This window comes from Schistocerca piceifrons, chromosome 3 (assembly GCF_021461385.2).
Source record: "Schistocerca piceifrons isolate TAMUIC-IGC-003096 chromosome 3, iqSchPice1.1, whole genome shotgun sequence".
Lineage (NCBI taxonomy): Eukaryota > Metazoa > Arthropoda > Insecta > Orthoptera > Acrididae > Schistocerca > Schistocerca piceifrons.
The window spans coordinates 379,897,140-379,917,380 of NC_060140.1; the positions used below are offsets into that span (position 1 = coordinate 379,897,140).

General features: G+C 41.8%; 1 protein-coding gene across 1 annotated transcript in view; it reads right to left on the reverse strand.

The window, feature by feature from the left end:
* Positions 1–4,559: 4,559 nt before the first annotated feature.
* The window catches only part of LOC124790057 (UPF0489 protein C5orf22 homolog), a 484,274-nt gene continuing 468,592 nt past the window's right edge, over positions 4,560–20,241 (reverse strand). The window contains exon 3 of the mRNA XM_047257619.1: positions 4,560–4,913. Within this exon, the coding sequence (XP_047113575.1) occupies positions 4,784–4,913 (130 nt within the window). The 3' untranslated portion in view covers positions 4,560–4,783. The remainder of the gene's footprint in view (positions 4,914–20,241) is intronic.

Consider the following 20,241-nt stretch of genomic DNA (forward strand, 5'->3'; position numbering starts at 1 on the left):
AGTCCCCTAGAACTTAGAACTACTTAAACCTAACTAACCTAAGGACATCACACACATCCATGCCCGAGGCAGGATTCGAACCTGCGACCGTAGCAGCATTGGAAGTGAAATGTGAACAATGAACAGAATAGACAAAAAAAAAGACTAGGAGCTTTTGAAATGTGGAGTTAATGCAGAACTGTGATGATTAGGTGGGTGGAGCAAATAACCAATAGAAAGGCAATGACTGGAATTGCAATGAAAATGGAGTTACAGCAAAGTTGAGTAAAATAAGGGGTCAGTTGATAGGACACATTCTGAGTCATTAACGAACAGTCAATTTTGTTATTCTGGGAAGTAGTATGTGTGTGTGTGTGTGTGCGCGCGCGCGCGCTCGCGCGCCCATGTGCAGACTGAATTAGAGTTTCATTGTCCCCATCTTCATTGCCCTGCAGTTCTGTGTTGTGTACACTGACACAGTTTTCTTTTTAATCTGGTTTAATTAAAAAAGGCAGTCGTAAATTATAATATTGGTAGATTTGGAGAAAGCTTTTGAAACTGTCGGTTGCCACTCTCTCACTAAAACTGTGACTGTAGTGGGATAAAACACAGCAAGTGAATGGTTAGTTAAAAGTTGCAGCGGAACCAAACCACACTTATAAGAATAAAAACTTCGAAGAGGGACCGTAGCTGAGAAGAGAATGAGACATCTTTGGTGCCTATCCCCCATGTAATCCAATCGTTACGTTGAGCAAGCAATAAAAGAAACTAAAGAGAAATTTGGAAAATAATTTTAGTACAGGGAGCAGAAATAAAAATTTTTAAAGTGTCCGATGACACTGTAATTGGCAGAGTGAGGAAAGGAGGAGAAAGATCAGTTAAGCAGAGTAGATAGCTTCTTGAAAGAAGGATATCAGATGAATATCAACAGAAGTAAAACATTGGTAATGGGCTGTAGTCGAGTTCAATCAGGTGATGTTGAGGAAATTAGAGCAGTTAATGATACACTAAAAGTTGCAGTCGAGTTTTGCTATTTGGGGTGCAAAATAACTGATGTGGGCTGAAGTAGAGAGGATATAAATGCATGCTTCCCGTAGGAGGAAAGACTTTTTCTGAAAGATAAATATGTTATCTTTCAGGACATGCTTAAAAGTAGTTCCTCTGAATTTTTATGTGAAAACTCTCCAAGCTTTCTCAATAAAACTAATATTTACAGCATTCTATATCTTAATTTTTCAAGCTCACATACCAACAGCCGTCTGCCACTAGAGTGCTCCGATCTGTAGTGTGTAACACGATGTTGTGTAACGTAACTATGCCAGTGAGTGAGAAACAACGTGCTGCAATCCATTATCGAATATGAACAGTTCGTCCACACACCTTATTCTTCAGCATGACAGTACCAGACACATGAGCAATGCAATTCTGCAACAATCTGACACCTAGTATTCATTGCCATCAATCATCCGCCATATAGTTCTAACTTGTCCCCACGTGATTGTCATTTGTTTCCATAAATTAAAGAACGCCTTTGGGGACTCCACTTTGAAGTGATGAAGCAGTGCAAGCAGAGCTGAGTTTGTGGTTCCATCAACAAAGTCAAACAGTGTAGAGCGATGGCATCAACAAACTGGTCTTTCACTTGAAGAAAAGTGTTCATTGTTAGGATGACTGACCGACTGACTGACTGACTGACTGACTCCGTCTGAATAGGACACGGCCAAACGGTACCGGCTGACCACCGTGTCATCCTCAGCCGACAGGCTTCACTGGGTGCAGATATGGAGGGGCATGTGGCCAGCACGCTAATTTCCTGGCCCTTGCCAGTTTCCGCGACCGGAGCCGCTACTTCTCAATCAAGTAGCTCCTCAGTTTGCCTCACAAGTGCACCTCACGGCACTCGGCACACCTGACAGCCACCAATCCAAGTGCTAGCCAAGCCTGACAGCGTTCAACTTCGGTGATCTGATGGCATCTGGTGTTACCATTGCACGGAGGCTACTGGCTCAGTATGTCTGTGGCGAAAAGTAAAGATTAAGACATGAAGAACAAAGACGTAGAATGTTAATAACGTTTGTTTTGATTAAAAAGCTTTAAGAGTTTGCACTTTCCAGTGCGCCCTCATAATATGAATTTAAGTATTAAGAAATCTTTTCTGATAGTATTTGTCTGTAGCGCAGCCCATTCAGAAGTGAAACATGGACTATAAATAGTACATGCAAGATGAGATCAGGAGCTATTTGATTGCTCTGAACAGAAGAACACTAAAAAGTAGATGGGTACATTGGATAATTAACAGAGATATGCTGAATCGAATGGTGAAAGAGAGAAATCTGTGACGTATCTTGGCAAAAAAGTGATATTTTGATTAGGCGCATTCTGATCCACGGAGGAATCGTTAATTTGTTAATGGATGGGCATGTGAGAGGTAAAAGTTGTAGAGGGAGAGCAAGCCTTGGCTACAGAAAGCAGATTCAAAGAAAGTTGCGGTAGTTATGCGGAGATGGAAAAGCTTGCACGAGATAGAAGAGAGTGGAGAGCTGCATCAAAGCAGTCTTCAGAATGAAGACCACAACACCAGTGATGCATTTGCGACATGCGGGGGACTGTGTCGTATAAACTCCTGTTCGAACTCCACTTGGAAACAGTTTGTGGAAAGTCATGAGCACTTTCATGCTCACAAGAATCACTTTTTCCCAGAATACAGAACTTCACTGCACCAACCGCAGGGACTGCTGAACATTCAGTTTCACTTCATTACGAAAACAATTCTTCACGAGTTGCATCATGAATTTCTATGGCCTTTGGATATATTCTTGCCAGTCCTCATTCCATTGCTCATAAATACCATAAGGATTCTACAAAAACTAAATAAACCTCACGCTAGTCACTTAACTGTATTATAGCACGTTTGTTTCTTAGTAAATGTATTCACGAGGGTGGTTTGATAAGTCAGTAAATTTCCGTGAAAGAATGGAAAATTTTTGTTACGCCTTAATCGTTGGTGAAATTGATTATTCCAGGCATCCTAATAAAGAATTTCAGATCTTAGCAATGTACAACGTACAGTTCATTACTGACAGCCGTCTAGCTTGGTCAGTGTGACTGCGACTGAAAATGGAGAAAAAAGTTTCGTCCCATTTTTAAATATTTTAATTCGAAGGCTTTGACAGCCTCACAAATCAAAACAGAATCGAATGACGCAGGTTCTGCACCATCATTTATTTTGGATTAATGAATTTAAATGAGGCTGGACAAGCACCGAAGACGAAGTCCGTTCCGGTGTTCTGTTGAGGTCACCACAAAGGAAACCATTGACAAAATCCATGTTACCGTAATTCAAGGCCAACGAAGAATTTTTTTAATTGTGAGGTTGCCAAGACTATGGACATCTCAGTTCAGCATGTACATTCTATCTTGCACGGAGAATCGCCTATAAAGAAGCTGTGTGCGAGGTGGGTGCAGCGACTGCTCGTAGCGATCAAAAGCGCATCCGCAGCAGCATTTCAACACAACGTCAGGCTGTGTTTAATACCAATTCGCAAGAATTTTTGACTTTTGATGAAGCCTGTACGTATTAGTACACACCAGAGTCAAAAAGACAGTCAAAACAATGGAAAAAGGCTGGTGAGAGCGAACAGAAAAGGGCAAAGACCATTTTTTCAGCTGGTAAGGTGATGGCCACAGTTTTTTTTTGCAATTTCCAAGAAATAATCCTCATAGATTACTTGAAAGAAGGCAGATCCACAACTGGAGCCTATTATGCTTCATCGCTGGATCGTTTGAAACTTGCGTTGGCTGAAGAAAAGCCAAGGAGGCTAAGCAAAAAAGTGCTTTTTCATCAGGATAATGCACCATCCCACACATCAGCAATAACAATGGCGAAAGTGCGTGAGTTAGGTTTTCAATTGGTTCCTCATCCTCACTATTAGCCAAACTGAGCCCAAAGTGGCTTCTTCCATTTCCGAACTTGAAACTATGACCTACTTGGAAAAAATTTTCGTGAAATGAGGAAGTGATAGTTACAGACACCGAGCTCTTTGCAAAGTTTGATAGAATCTGTTTTTCTGATAGGATGAAAAACCTGGAGGATTGCTGGACCAAGCACATATCCCTCAAAGGAGAGAAGTGAAATGTGATATTTACGAAACTTGTTTTTGCTTTTTTACCATATATGTATTCAAAATGTTTCCTTTCCTACTTAAAGGTACTGAAAACCGTTCCCAAAGATTAAAATAACACAATAATTACTGCATTAAGGGTAATTTTTCTGTCAGCGGTGCACAGTTACACTGCTTGATTATGAGGAACGTGTGTTGTAAGATATATGGAGCACAGAATCAACCCGACTTTATCATTAGATAACAAACCACTCTATTACTAAGTGTGAAAATTTGTCAAAGGTACGTCCAGATAAGACTGTATCAAGTGCAAGTTTTAGTCGGTGCTTGACTTCCGGAATTTCTAGAGATGAGGGCTACATTTATCGATGTTTCGTTGTATACTGTACCGTAGAGTACTGGTTTAGGAATAGTAAGGCTGTGGTCAGTAGTAGTTTCTATATAAATTACACAACATACTCAGGCACAACATACCTTTACTTGTCACAAAAAGAGTGCATTAATTTACGATTCTGCTTACAAAATACCATCACCAAATCCCCGTGACTTATATCTAACATCAGTCTTTTGATAGGAAAATGTATAAAATTATGCATGGTAAAAACTACTAATGCTGACTATAAGCGTCAACATCACACGAAACTAAATGAAAAATGGCGTGCTAGTGGATGTCTTCCAGTTGTTCACTGATCTCCCTCCTCCAGGTAGGCGAGCTGCAGCTTGACTGGGGAGAACTTGAGGCGAAGTTCCTTCAGCACCGCCTCTTGAATAAAGTCCACGTCCTCTGGTGGGCAGTAGTCGTCCTCACTGGACCTGCGAACAGAGGTAACGGAACTGATGTCAGCGGGGCTTATCTTCACACGGACACAAATATTTAAACGCTAAATGCATGTAACATAACACAAGATACGAGGTGCATTAAAAAAATAATGGGAATTTGTTTCTTGGGAAGAATTCTATTTATTCGACCATATCACGGATATCGCCCTCCAAATAGTCCCCATTAGATTTTATATGGGAGAGGAGAAGGGATCGGTTGGTAAGACACATCCTGAGACATCAAGGGATCACCAATTTAGTACTGGAAGGAAGCGTGTAGGGTAAAAGTCGTAGAAGGAGACCAAGAGATGAATACAGTAAGCAGATTCAGAGGGATGTAGGTTGTGGTAGTTACTCGGAGAAGAAGAGGCTTGCACAGGATAGAGTAGCATGGGGAGCTCCATCAAACCAGTCTGCGGACTGAAGACCACAACAACAGATTTTATACACATATTCCAGTACTTTCTCCAAGCCTCGAAACACTTCCTGAACTAGATTCTGGAATAGCTTTAAGCTCTCTCCTCGACGCATGTTTACTCTCATCTATGCTTGTAAACGATGGCCCTTCAAGGCATTCTTTATTTTTGGGTACAGAAGAAAGCCACACGGGACCATTTCTGGCGAATACGGAGGCAGAGGCATAGTTACAGTATTAGTTTTGGCCAGACATTAATGGACAAGCAGTGTAGCAGCGAAAAAGCTAGGAACTGTTTCACCACAAAATAGATAACTCTTTTCGGAATTCTTATCGCATACGGCGTTAAACTTGTAAGTGCTGTAAAAAAAAAAAAAAAAAAAAAAAAAATGTCGTGTGACTAGGGCCTCCCGTCGGGTAGACGCCACTTCAGCGACTTTCGCGTCGATGGGGATGAAATGATGATGATTAGAACGACACAACACCCAGTCCCTGGGTGGAGAAAATCTCCGATCCAGCCGGGAATCGAACCCGGGCCCTCAGGATTGTCATTTTTGTCGAGATGACCACTTGTCGTGTTTGGTCGTTGCGGACATCACATGACATCCATTGAAGTTCGTTTGCTGACCCTTCCACTCAGCTTTTTTATTAGAGAGGCCAACCAGCTCTCTGACCGAACACGATGAGATACCGTGCCGGCTGTGTACTACTTCAAACGCAATGGTAAGGGGAGGTGGGTTGCAGAGTGGTGCAGCAGCTGTCGCCATAGGGAAGCTAGACATGGGCAGAAATGATTAGTGAAATGCAGTAAACAGAAGTTTTGCTTATCTTGTAGCTTCCTCTAAGAGTTGCAAAGAAATTTTACAAAAGAAAAAAACAGCAGCAATGTCCAGCTATTGCAAGAAGCAAAAGAGCGTTGTACAGTGTGAGGCTCCCGTTAGTAACACACGACCAAAGTGACGAGGACTGACTAAAACAGAAGACTGGGACTGCTGCCGGCCATCCTACTCGTATATTGTGGCGGCAGAGGACGCTCGTGCCGGCCGGAGTGGCCGAGCAGTTCTAGGCGCTACGGTCTGGAACCGCGCGACCGCTACGGACGCAGGTTCGAATCCTGCCTCGGGCATGGATGTGTGTGATGTCCTTAGGTTAGTTAGGTACTCGTATAAGCAGTTCTAAGTCTAGGGGACTGATGACTTCAGATGTTAAGTCCCATAGTGCTCAGAGCCATTTGAACCATTTGAAACATCATTGTTAACTTGATCTAGACAGCTTTGATTCCATCAAGAACCGTTGTGCACAGCGACCGTTGATTGTAAGAAAGGAGAGGCAAACAGGTGTGTAGGCAGGACATATACACCTCTCAGAACATATGTTGACATGAACTGCCGCGAGCTTGTCGAGCTGTAACGAAAATGATCTGAATATGGCTATTTATAGCCGAAACATAGATTCGCAGGTGTACTAAAAACTAATGGAATTGCGACTGACTGCTGCGTGCTTCTCCTTCCTTTCATATAGACACTCATGAACAACTGGCATTCGTCGCTGCTTTTGATCGAAATTCAAGTATTCTGGAATAAATTTTATTGTCACACATTTAATACCAACAACATACACGAAAATTTCATGGCACGAACCGGCTGATATGTCAACATGATCAGCGAGTTCTCTGATATCATTTTCGCGAATGTTAATTATCACTTCTTTCACATTTTCCACGATTTCATCGATTGTTAACGTGTTGGGGCGACCACAATGCCCGCCCACCTCGGCTTCACGTCCTCTTCAAAATGATCGTCTCACCTGTAAAATCTTGTTTTACTCTTAGCGGCCGGCCCCTGCGGCCGAGCGGTTCTAGGCGCTTCTGTGCGGAACCGGGCTGCTGCTACGCTCGCAGGTTCGAATCCTGCCTCGGGCATGGATGTGCGTGATGTCCTTAGGTTAGTTAGGTTTAAGTAGTTCTAAGTCTGATGACCTCAGATGTTAAGTCCCATAGTGCTTAGAGCCATTTGAACCATACACTTAGCAAGCTCACAAAAAGCAATATTTAAAATTTCTAAAACTTTGTTGCGCTTTATTTTTTCCTTATAGGAATATTTAACAGAAATACTCAAATACTCTGATCCCTTTATCTTTTTTGTTCATCAGTCCACTGACTGGTTTCATGCGGTCCATCACGAATTAATCTCTTGTGCCGAACTCTTTCATCTCAGAGTAGCACTTGAAACCTACGTGCTATATTATACGTAGGATGAACTCCAGTCTCTGTCTACCTTAACAGTTTAGCCTCTGGTACCACGAATGTACGTCTCTGACAACACACGTCCTATCATCCTGTCCCCTCTTATTGTCACTGTTTTTCATACGTTCCTTTCTTCGTCGATTCTCCAGAGAACCTCTCTCTTACTAGGGCATCCAATCTTCAATATCCTTCTAGAGCACCAAATCTCTCCGTCCCTTTTTGTACTGTATTCCCACAGTCCATGTTTCACTACCATACAATACTGAGCCCTAAACATACATTCCCAGAAATTTGTTCATATACTAAAGACGTGGCACTGGTAAGTCTCTGTATTGCACACGCCACAGTTTATAGAGCTGATAGGTGGTAATAATGAAAGAGAGAAGGAGTCAAATTGAAACACACCGTACCCTTCCTACAAAAGTGACGCAACACAAAAATCTTCATTTTTCGGTTGTTTCTATGACAGTGTTGAAACAATACCTGATCAATCATCAAAAGTCTGTTTCTGTAGCTTCATAATTTGGCCATTAGCGAGCATTTGCGTCACTTCAATTGTATGGAGTAGTAACGTGCTCCTAACTGCAACAGAGTTGCACTGTTAGTTGAGCAGTGAATTCCATACTGAACGGATCGTTGTTAAGTGCTCCAAAACTGTGTTATTTTTAGTTGTGTCGTTATTTTGGTTTGAAGTCACAAAAAGCAGTGTGATATTTCCCTTCCCTTCCTAGCACTTCAGTTAACCAATGTAAGCGTAGAACGCTTAAATAATTTAAAATATGCCAGTTTTGAAGACTCATTTTCGGGAATATGGAGTTACGTCTGTTTGAATGACTAGAGTAAAACGTTCCATTTATGTGCTTTGGTCGTAAAAAGTCCGTCATTTTCTAATTTAACCATCGTTGGCTCTCCCATGTAAAACAACACTGCTGACTTCAGTGTGAAATGTAATGTTTGCGATGATGTACTGTTGATGTTTTGAGCTGCTTCACTTTAGAAGAAATCTAACGTTCTCAGTTTTGTCGTTTTTGAAGAAGTAGATAGGATATTTTGATTGTGTCACTTTTTAAGAAAATACTCGTACATTTCCTTTCCTATTCCCTTTTCACGCAGAATAATGAATGATGTTGCCATCAGGGCGTTCGCTTGTCACATTGGACAGTAATATAGAGGATGGACATCCTCCTAACCTGGAATGTATTCAAGGGAAAGAAGCCCATGAAACAAATCCAAGTAATGAGGTAGCAAACGGAAGAACGTAATACAATACTTCATGAGCTAATATTTCCACAGAACTGCATCATCCTTAATGATATCCTATAATGAAATCGGATCAATTGTTGTTGCTACTAGTTTCGAAGGAAACAGAACTGACAAACTGACATTTTTTTGTTGCTTGTATGTCAGAAAGTACAATCCGCATGCGTCTGAAAAAATTCAAGAAAAATAACAATACTGTATTTCTCTAGTAGACTGTGACCATATTGATGTATTAGACGATGACTCAATAGAAAATCGAAATTTTACTGTCAGTTCCTTTGGCAATTATAGGTCTGAAAGTACAGATGAAAGTAACTTTCTAACAGATGTTGAAACTGAGATGAAGAAAGGGAAGGAAAAGAAACAGAATGTCAAAAATTGGGCAGTGAGAACAGCTAAAATAATGAGAAATCCTGGAAGAGCATATATGCCGTCTTTAAAGACAAAAGCAGAATATCCAGAAAAAAGGGCACCCACCATGTGCAGCGATTTGTAGACTACTGAGTTGGGAAAAAAATTAATGACGTTCAACAAGAAATATTTGATAGCTATTGGAATCATTCAGATTTACAGAAGCAATGGGAACATACAGGTGCATACAACGGGTCTGCTAAAACGAAGCATCGCTATTCAACCACACAAGAATTCAGAAATTGAATACAGCATTTTATTTTGAAATGACTGATACGCGTATTAGGGTTTCAGTACATTTTCAGGACAGTTATTGAAATAAACGACCGACCCAACCGAATGGCTTTGATGAAGAAATCTGAAATCGAATTTGCTGAAGCTGAGAAAAGAGAATATCATGAAAAACGTCCCACAGTAGATTGTGAAATAAAAGGCAGTTGTTAATGCTATACACAGAGTTGAATCACACTATTTAATGGCTCAGACTACTCGTGAATTTACTGAGTACAGCAAAGATTTGGCAAATTTCTATCAAGGCTATAAAGAACATCTTGAGAAGCAGTGTTTACCATTTGTTAATCCAGTAATGTTTAATCGCATATTTTGTGGTAAATAACATTTAATCGCATAGTCAATCGTAAATTTAACACATGTGTTTATATACTAAGAAAAGATCAGTGCGACGGATGTAAACTTTTAAAAGTGCAGATGACAAGTGCAAAAACATTTTGCTTGACTCTTATAATCAGCATCAAGAAGAGAAAAGCTGTCTCATAAAAAGAAGGATGTTGATAAATACAAACTAAATATAGATATATATGACCTTCAGGCTATTATGTTGCTACCTAAGAGTATGACTATAATATTTTATTTTAAGAGTACAATTTTACCGTTAGTGATCTCGTTGCAAACCAAGCCGAATGCTTTTTTTTGGTCAGTAGGGATATAAGGAGCTGTGAAAATTGGAAGTTACATACTGCACTATATAGCACTGCTAGATGAAAGAGCTGGTAACTCTGAGGATAAAGAGCTTATTTTCTGTTCAGATAAATGGTGTGAACAGTGGAGGAATAAGTATCTTTCTGCAGTTACTGGCATGCTTTACATTTACAAAACAGTCATAGTATCACTTATTAATTTTTGATACAAGGGCATTCGCAGAATGAAGGCAACAATGTACGTTGCATAATTGAAACAGGTGAAAAGGCGTATGAAATCTAGGGCTATCTATGTGCCAGAACAGTGTGCTACATAATCAGTAGGGCAAGGAAGAGGGAACCACTTACATCGTATACATCAGTTGACTTAAGATGATTTTTATGATGTGAAAGGTTTGCAGGAAGAGAGGGGTACGAGTTTTAACCTGGGCATGGATAAAGAGAAACTGAAGTGGCATGAGATTAAGGTATTAAATGTCAAAAGAGAAAGTCCCTATGTATTCTTTTATAAGACATCTGACAAAGGTACGAAGTTGAAGAGCATTACTGTGCGTAACTTGAATACTAGGCTTTTGAAGTCTTCGGAGATCTTTAGGCAGATTGTCAGCATGCCTTAAGTGTTCATATATATAACACTGCATATATATATAACATATATAACACTGCATTTTGCTCATTTGTTTGCTAGTATCAGGACTGTTTTCGTTTTCAGACTCGTTAACGCTTACTGTAATCAGTTTCCTCTGCTTGAAATAAGAAGGAGAATATTCAGTCTCATCGATAAAAACATAATTCCAAAGAATTATTATATTTCTTATTCTTAAGATGTTGAGTATTTGAACTGTTCATTACGATTCAGTCATTTTAGCGTCTCAAAACTGTTGGACTTTTATAAGGCTAAATGAAACTATCGTTTGACTTATTTATACCTCTGAATTTGTGAGAATTTTTAAAGTATATCTAATTTCCAGAAACGTATTGTGTTTCCAGCAATGGACGCAAAAACGTATTAGTCAAAATCTATCGACCACAATGGATGACTTAATTAGAAATAAAAATTATTAATAAACATAAACTGAACATCAAAAGAGTCATACGTATATGTTTTATTCCAGAAATGTGCCAGAACTCTAAATAATCACAGTTATCTCTAATCAAAGCACTGAAGGTGACAATTAAAATAAAGGACAGTGCTTTAGGGTTCACACTGAAAATGACTGAAATAAATATGATCCTGGTTTTATATACATTCCCGTTAATGCTGATAAATTTGTTTGCCTTAATAATATTGCATTGTTACCAAAAATAGTTTTATTGATTAATCGAAAACCTGACTTTTGGGTTCTCACTTTTGTAGCATGCGTGCGATATATAGATGGACGTGAAGTTTTACGATCCGAACTAGGAACCACGAGAAATTTGAATTTTTATTGAGCTTAGTGATCCGGGTTCATGGTAGCCGGTGGTGGACGAGAGAAGCCATTGTCGCGTAGTAAAACGTTTGTGCTCATAAAAAAAAATGTAAGTTAGCATGGCGGTAATTAAGATTGTGGCGTCTGGAGCTCAGAGAGCCTGGTGTGAAAATACTAACAGCGACCAAAAACGAAAATATGGTGTCAAATGGTTCAAATGGCTCTGAACACTATGGGACTCAATTGCTGTGGTCATCAGTTCCCTAGAACTTAGAACTACTTAAACCTAACTAACCTAAGGACATCACACACACCCATGCCCGAGGCAGGATTCGAACCTGCGACCGTAGCAGCAGCGCGGCTCCGGACTGGAGCGCCTAGAACCGCACGGCCACCGCGGCCGGCAATATGGTGTCGTTTCCGGGGATGAACACCTCTTATCAACTACAGCTTCGTGGAACAACCCAAGAGAAGGCAGAAGGGGAAAGAAGAAAAAGAGTCCCTCATACGATTACGGACTGTCGGAGTTAGGAGAAAATAGGTCATGCATCAATATGAGAGCGTCTCCATTGGAGTCTCTCATTTAAGCCAGTACATATGAGAAACTTCAATATTCTTGTAGTGAATGGTTTGATGTCATTGCAGCATAGAAATGTTAGCAGTGGGGGTTGGCAAGCCATTGTTTGGGAAGAATGCAGCTGGTGTTGCAAGAGGTCGGAAGTGCGGCTGACATCTACTCCAGCCCTATAGCAAAATAAGCTTTGTTTTTCCTCATATTGAGTTAATAACATCTGATCATATAGAATCACACAGGCAGTAATAAAGTATATTTTTATTTCTGTCAGTCTTTTCAGATCCTGAGTAGACTTTATGCCACCTCTTAAAGTAATCCACACAGAGTAAGATGGTGGCCGATAAAGAGTAAAGCTTACCCCATGCGATGCCCAGTCACTCCAATTCATGTCGGTAAGTAGAATACTGTGACTAATTCAGTTTTTACTGCTCCAATGTTAATGATTATATCGTTGGTGAGGACCACTTGATCGCGACGATGGGCTCAGATTATTTTTATGTCTTGGGGAATATGGCGTTATTAATTACTAGTAGAACCTAAACTATCCCAGGGGTGTGGTTTTAAGACCCGCATGACAGAGAGCATAAATTATACCTGTACGCAGCACAGCATAGCACAGCTGTGGCGACTTAGAAGTCTAAATTCATACTCGAGTAACTTTTGCTTTTCTGTTAATATTTGCAGCCATTTTCTTTCAAGGCAGTAATGTCATGTTGATCGGAAGCAGTTACGGTCGTGTGAGTTTGGTGGATTTTTTTAAACACAATTGTACAAGGACTGGTCAACGAAGACGAGACTGATTTTTTTCGCAGATGTTCATTACTCCATTTCAGTATTTACATGATCAATTTCAGAATACTCCCCTCCTACTTGAATGCACTTCCTATGGCGTCTCTGAATGTCGTCGAACACCTGGCGAACGCCATTCTTTGTCAGGCACTTGAGAACTGAATCGCCTCACTTTTCTTCAGCACTGCTTCAGAATTCTCAAGTCGAATGTCCTGAAGCTTTGCCTTTAGTGACGAGACTAAAAACAAAACACAGGATGATAGATCTGGGCTATAAGGCGGATTCAGTACACAGGCAATGTTGAACTGAGCCTGAAACTGTATGATTTGATTAGCTACGTGAGGCCACGCGTTGCCATGATGAAGTCGCCAACCAATCCGAGAAAGTTCTGGTCGTTTCCTTGCAATGTTCTTCCTCAGTTTAGCCAATACTGACCCGTAGTATGCTGCTGTGAAAGTAGTTTGCGTGGGAACCGCGTGCTGGTAAATCATTCCATCACAGCTAAAATTTGTCATCACCATCAATTTCCCTGCAAATAGAACAAGTTTCGCCGAGTTTGTTATTGGAGAACCCGGTGATTTCCACACTCTGCTGGTTCTTTTTCCTTCAGGACCATAATGATGCAGCCACGACTCATCACCGGTGATAATGGATACCAGCAACGCATCTCCTCCATCAGCGAAGAGACACTCCATCTCACGCCTTATCTCCATTAGCACAGCTTTTTGCTTCGGAATCAACATATGTGGCATTCATCGGGAACAAGCAAGAACCACAAGGAGACGATCACGCGTAATCGCAAAGACACTTCCGTAAGAGATTCTCCGCACTTCGCCGGCCTGACTGGCCGTGCGGTTCTAGGCGCTGCAGCATGGAACCGAGCGACCGCTACGGTGGCAGGTTCGAATCCTGCCACGGGCATGGATGTGTGTGATGTCCTTAGGTTAGTTAGGTTTAATTAGTTCTAAGTTCTAGGCGACTGATGGCCTCAGAAGTTAAGTCGCATAGTGCTCAGAGCCATTTTTCTCTGCACTTCACAGAGGTTACGTAATGTTAACTGCCAAGCTTGAAGGACGACCACAGCAGCTGGTTTGATCTTGACTGCCACAGCAGAAGCCGATACATCAAGCCACTTTGCTTAACATGGACAAGTCGGCCTTCTTTGAAGTTCTTGAACCACTTAAGCTTTGTTGCACGCATCTTTATCGTACGCTTTCTGCAACTTATCGTAAGTTTCAGTGCCCCTGTGGTTTAGACAAACGCAGAATTTTATTGCGCCGCACCGCTCCTCTATCGTCACCTCCATTTCTAGGTAAACGAAATGCAAAGTGTGTCTACAAAACAGAGCATTACTACCAACCTACCGATACGAGAGTGCTACTGCCTATAAATATTATACGTCAAAATCTGCTCTTTCTAAATATGTACTGTACAGATGGGAAACTGTCGCAAAAGGCATAGGAAAAAAACTCTCAGTCTTTGCACATCGACAAAGACGGAGGACACTGGGTCTCAGCAATATGTTTAGATTTTTACCTTATTTGTGCACTAGTCATTTACTGGTGTACTAACGTATCCCAGAGTGCTTTTGTCTTATGGCATATTATCGTCAGAATTCAGACGTTGGTGCACAACGTGCTAGCAGTTGCACTACAGGCAAGCACAAGTTAAGTTTAACAGGTTGAGTATGTGTGGATGGATTTCGAAGATGCGGTTGGTCTGCGATGCAACTGAGTCACGCAGTCCTGTTAGGCTTCTGCTTACTGGTACAGGCAGTTTGTTCATGGCACGATGTCGGTTAGGGTTTGCTCAGTTACTTTCTCGTGCTCTAAAACGATGTCTTTCGTTTCGGCTATCACAAAACAGGCTAAATCAAATTAACTTCAAACATGAGAGCAAGTAATGGAGATGTAAATTATGTGCTATTTCGCATCAAAGACAACAAAATTCCTTCAATTCGTCTGCTTTGTGGTTCCCAGTCTTGATGTTCAGTTTACCACTAATTTAATTTTAGTTACGTCTCATTACTTTATTTTTTCTTTGGTTTACTGTCATTTCATATTCTCTACCCATTATACTGTTCATCACTTTCTCTATAGTCCGATATTTCTTCATCACTTCCACTATGGACGACAAAGTCATCAGTGAATCTCCGGATCCTATCATTGGTACCCTTCTGCTGCGAGTTTTAATCACGCCCTTGCCACAATAACAACTTTCAGAACTGTTCTTTCTCACGTGTATTCTACACTACTGGAAATGGAAAAAAGAACACATTGACACCGGTGTGTCAGACCCACCATACTTGCTCCGGACACTGCGAGAGGGCTGTACAAGCAATGATCACACGCACGGCACAGCGGACACACCAGGAACCGCGGTGTTGGCCATCGAATGGCGCTAGCTGCGCAGCATTTGTGCACCGCCGCCGTCAGTGTCAGCCAGTTTGCCGTGGCATACGGAGCTCCATCGCAGTCTTTAACACTGGTAGCATGCCGCGACAGCGTGGACGTGAACCGTATGTGCAGTTGACGGACTTTGAGCGAGGGCGTATAGTGGGCATGCGGGAGGCCGGGTGGACGTACCGCCGAATTGCTCAACACGTGGGGCGTGAGGTCTCCACAGTACATCGATGTTGTCGCCAGTGGTCGGCGGAAGGTGCACGTGCCCGTCGACCTGGGACCGGACCGCAGCGACCCACGGATGCACGCCAAGACCGTAGGATCCTACACAGTGCCGTAGGGGACCGCACCGCCACTTCCCAGCAAATTAGGGACACTGTTGCTCCTGGGGTATCGGCGAGGACCATTCGCAACCGTCTCCATGAAGCTGGGCTACGGTCCCGCACACCGTTAGGCCGTCTTCCGCTCACGCCCCAACATCGTGCAGCCCGCCTCCAGTGGTGTCGCGACAGGCGTGAATGGAGGGACGAATGGAGACGTGTCGTCTTCAGCGATGAGAGTCGCTTCTGCCTTGGTGCCAATGATGGTCGTATGCGTGTTTGGCGCCGTGCAGGTGAGCGCCACAATCAGGACTACATACGACCGAGGCACACAGGGCCAACACCCGGCATCATGGTGTGGGGAGCGATCTCCTACACTGGCCGAACACCACTGGTGATCTTCGAGGGGACACTGAATAGTGCACGGTACATCCAAACCGTCATCGAACCCATCGTTCTACCATTCCTAGACCGGCAAGGGAACTTGCTGTTCCAACAGGACAATGCACGTCCGCATGTATCCCGTGCCACCCAACGTGCTCTAGAAGGTGTAAGTCAACTACCCTGGCCAGCAAGATCTCCGGATCTTTCCCCCATTGAGCATGTTTGGGACTGGATGAAGCGTCGTCTCACGCGGTCTGCACGTCCAGCACGAACGCTGGTCCAACTGAGGCGCCAGGTGGAAATGGCATGGCAAGCCGTTCCACAGGACTACATCCAGCATCTCTACGATCGTCTCCATGGGAGAATAGCAGCCTGCATTGCTGCGAAAGGTGGATATACACTGTACTAGTGCCGACATTGTGCATGCTCTGTTGCCTGTGTCTATGTGCCTGTGGTTCTGTCAGTGTGATCATGTGATGTATCTGACCCCAGGAATGTGTCAATAAAGTTTCCCCTTCCTGGGACAATGAATTCACGGTGTTCTTATTTCAATTTCCAGGAGTGTATATCGCAGACATAATGCAAAGAACAAATTCGTTTGAGTAACTATCATCCGCAACAAACACAGATATATTCATTCTGTAAATAAAAACCGCCTTGTTCTTGCTGTACTGTATTTTATTTGTTCTAGAGTATGGGCGCATTCCGCCCTCTGTTTTAAGGCATTTTTAGTGGAATCTAGAATGATACAGTTTCCTCTCAGCCGGTGACATGCTGGAGGTCGCTCTATGACTTCACTCATGAAACATATGCACATTTTCATGCTGCGAACTTTTTTCTTCACATATTTCATGTTCTATGCGCTAACTGCCTAACTGCGCTAGTCTTCTGTCAATAGTTGTAGATATTTTACCGAGAATTGTGATTTAAAGTCGTTACTACTGTGTGTTCACTTTATGTCTCTTCGTGTTTGGTTTGTTTACGTACATGCTGCCAACCTAACGAAGTATACACTGAAAATTAACGCCTATTCATTTCTGTTCTCTCTCTCCGTGTGTGTGTATGTGTGTCTGTAAATAGAGAGAGAAAGAGTATGTATATGTATGGATTATTATTGCGTGCGTGTGTGTGTGTGTGTGTGTGTGTGTGTGTGTATGTAAGAAAGTTTACATATAAGTTATTTAGGGCGAGCTGCAGAAAGTTGAATATGAATGTAATAGCTGTCAGAGTGTGGCTAAAAGTTTTGGTATTTAGTGGATTTGAGTTTTGGTTTAAATGTTTTGTGGAGGGGCTCATGGACGATTGTGTGGGTAGGGGACGGATGATATTATTATGATAGTAATCCTCTGTTCGAGTTTTACGCTATTATTATGTCTATTAATGTAAACAATGAGTTGTTTGTCTTGCGCACTTGATCAGTCAACAGGATTTTCTTTTCCGCTTTTTTATGTGGTAATTTTCTTACAGCATTAGCAGGTCGTTTTTATTGTTGATTCTAATTATTTTCATGTCTTTGACTCTAGAAGTTAGTTTGTGATTGTGTTCTCTTAGGTGTTCTGTAAATGTGGAGCAGTTTGGTTCCGTACTTCCAGGCTCTCATTTGTTCTCCCTATCTGACATGAAATGTTCTGCCTGCTTATCCTATGTATCTGCCATCATAAGTGTTACACAGCAAGTGATATATATTTGCTTTCTGGTACATGTCTATGTCTTTTGTCAGGTCTGGGGTGAATTTTTGGATCCAATTGTCTGTTGTGTACGCCTTATAATGCTAGAAAACGATCACTGAAAGTATCACAGTCTTTTCACGAACCTAAAAGGGATATCTCAGTTGAGACACTTTGGTGAGCTGTTGCGCTAAATTTTCTGATCCTTCCCATCGGCGCTTACCGGGTGCAGCGGCGCTGCCATGGATGAGTAGTGCATTAAGTCGAAGTCACTTTCTGTTGAGCCTTTCCAGACTACGTGTTACGAATGTATGGTGATAACTTAGAATTTGCTCAATAATTCCGCAGCAGACCGACGTTAATGATCTTGACCTATAATTCTGCAGGTCCATTTTTTTTTTATTCTTATATACGGGAGCCATTTTCGCTTTTCTCCAGTCGTTGGAGACTTGGAGATTCGCGATAAATGCAAGCTAAGTGCGAGGCCAGTGCTGAAGAATGCTTACTGTAAAACCGAACATGACCGAGAGGTTCTAGGCGCTTCAGTTTGGAACCGCGCGACCGCTACGGTCGCAGGCTCTAATCCTGCCTAGGGATTCCTCTCTGCGCAGGGGATGCCTCTCTTTGTCCTCCATAGAAAGTCCGTGCGATGTCATGGGCTTTCTGACGGTGGGCTTTGCGATCCGTGATGTGTCCGACCACGAATATTTTAGCCGTAGGTTTTTCAACGGTCAAAGGAAGCTGAAACATCGGGGGAAGCTCTTCTGTAGAAAAATGTACCTCTGCTTTTTATCCACACTTAGGATTCGTTTTGTATGTAGTACATACTCATGTTTAAATGCTTTTTTGCTTTTTTATTCTTCCATTTCTTTAATTTTATCTTTTTTTCTTTCTGCAACATTACAGCAGCAAATGATTAAACTTCTTGTTTTATTTTACGGATTTTAATTTCTCATTCAGTTTTTTGTAAGAAAATCAGAGAATTTAAAAATGACTTTAAATCCTTATAATGTCTTTTAGCCTTTTCTTAAGATCTATATATCTTTTTCTTCTTTTTCGAAGGGGCAGACCAATGGGGTATTTTTAGCTTCAAATACAGCACTTACAGCGTCCTCCTTCAGCTTACACAGCAGACGAGTTAAGCTTTCTATGTCAACCTTCGACAGAATTCGTGTTCCTGTGCCTCTGGTTAAAAACATTCCACATTTCATGTAGTATACTTGAATTTTCCATCCACTGATTCGTCATATAGAATTTCATGACGTTTCTGCACAGGGCATTTCATCCATTATGACGATCCACATTTCATCAGCCCTATTTGGTGGAAGACGTGCGACTACAACAAAAATGAGGAAAAACATCGGACTTCTTCTCTATCCCGGTATTCCTCCGTTAATCCCAGTTTTTATATTATCTTCCACAGACAATGGTTAAAGGGATATATCGGGGAACATTGTTTCTATATATTCCATTGTAGCCATTTCAAAATGTAGCACTATAGGTGCCAGCAAGGCATCTTATTTTTCATTCCATAAAAAATCTTTCATATGTATTTTGACTCTCGTCTGGGAGCAAAGCAAATAAGACAAGAATTACCTTGATCTCTTCTTCTGTGCTTCCGATGTCAACGTGTATGATGTACAGCTGTGTGAATTGTCTTTAACATCTGTCAAATATTCCGCCCGTAAGAAAAGTTCTATATTCACACAGGATATTCTCCTCTTCTTTGCAAAAGAACATCTGAATTCTTTTGTCAGGAACAGACCGATCGTCAGTTTTCGAAAAATTTTTACCGTAAGTTAATTTCAAAAAGTCGTCACTCAGTTGGGTTTCCAAACCAGTGCCGGGGTTGTGGGACGTCCCAATAGCTTGAGCTTTCTTGCTTTACAAAACGCAGTCTTGTTGTTCTCTTAATTTGGCACATTTGCGACAAAATGTAAACCTTTATCTTTCAGGACTTGGGATTCGTCTTTCAAAATTTGGAAAACAATCACTGTCTTTTTTTACAAGGGAAACTTCCCATCGCAGCACCCTCAGATTTAGTGGTAAGATGGCCCAGTGGGTAGCACATGAAAAACTGAAGACAGATCAGGCATGAAAATAGGAAGAAGGTGTACTGAACTGTGAAAAAAGAAGCAAAATTGAAACAGTGAACGGCCCAAGGCGAAGATGAGCAACATCGAGTGATTTTGAATAGCGATGGCGTCGTGGTTATGAGGTCACAGTGTTGGACTGCGAGGTGGGAGATACGTGATCAAGTCTCCCTCGTGTCCCACTTTTTTCCCACAAAATTATGAACTATCCGTCTGATCATTGACGTGTCTGTTCGCTGTATTCAAATTTATGTATGTGTCATGGTGTAACACTCGTCTGCAACGGCAAAGTGTAAGTAAGGGGGCTGCAGACGTATGCAGCTCCTATACGTTCAGCACAAGTACCAAGCACCACACGGGGACTCTCGTATTCCGTTTTGGAAGTTTTGAATCTTGGATTCCTTTGTTGTAG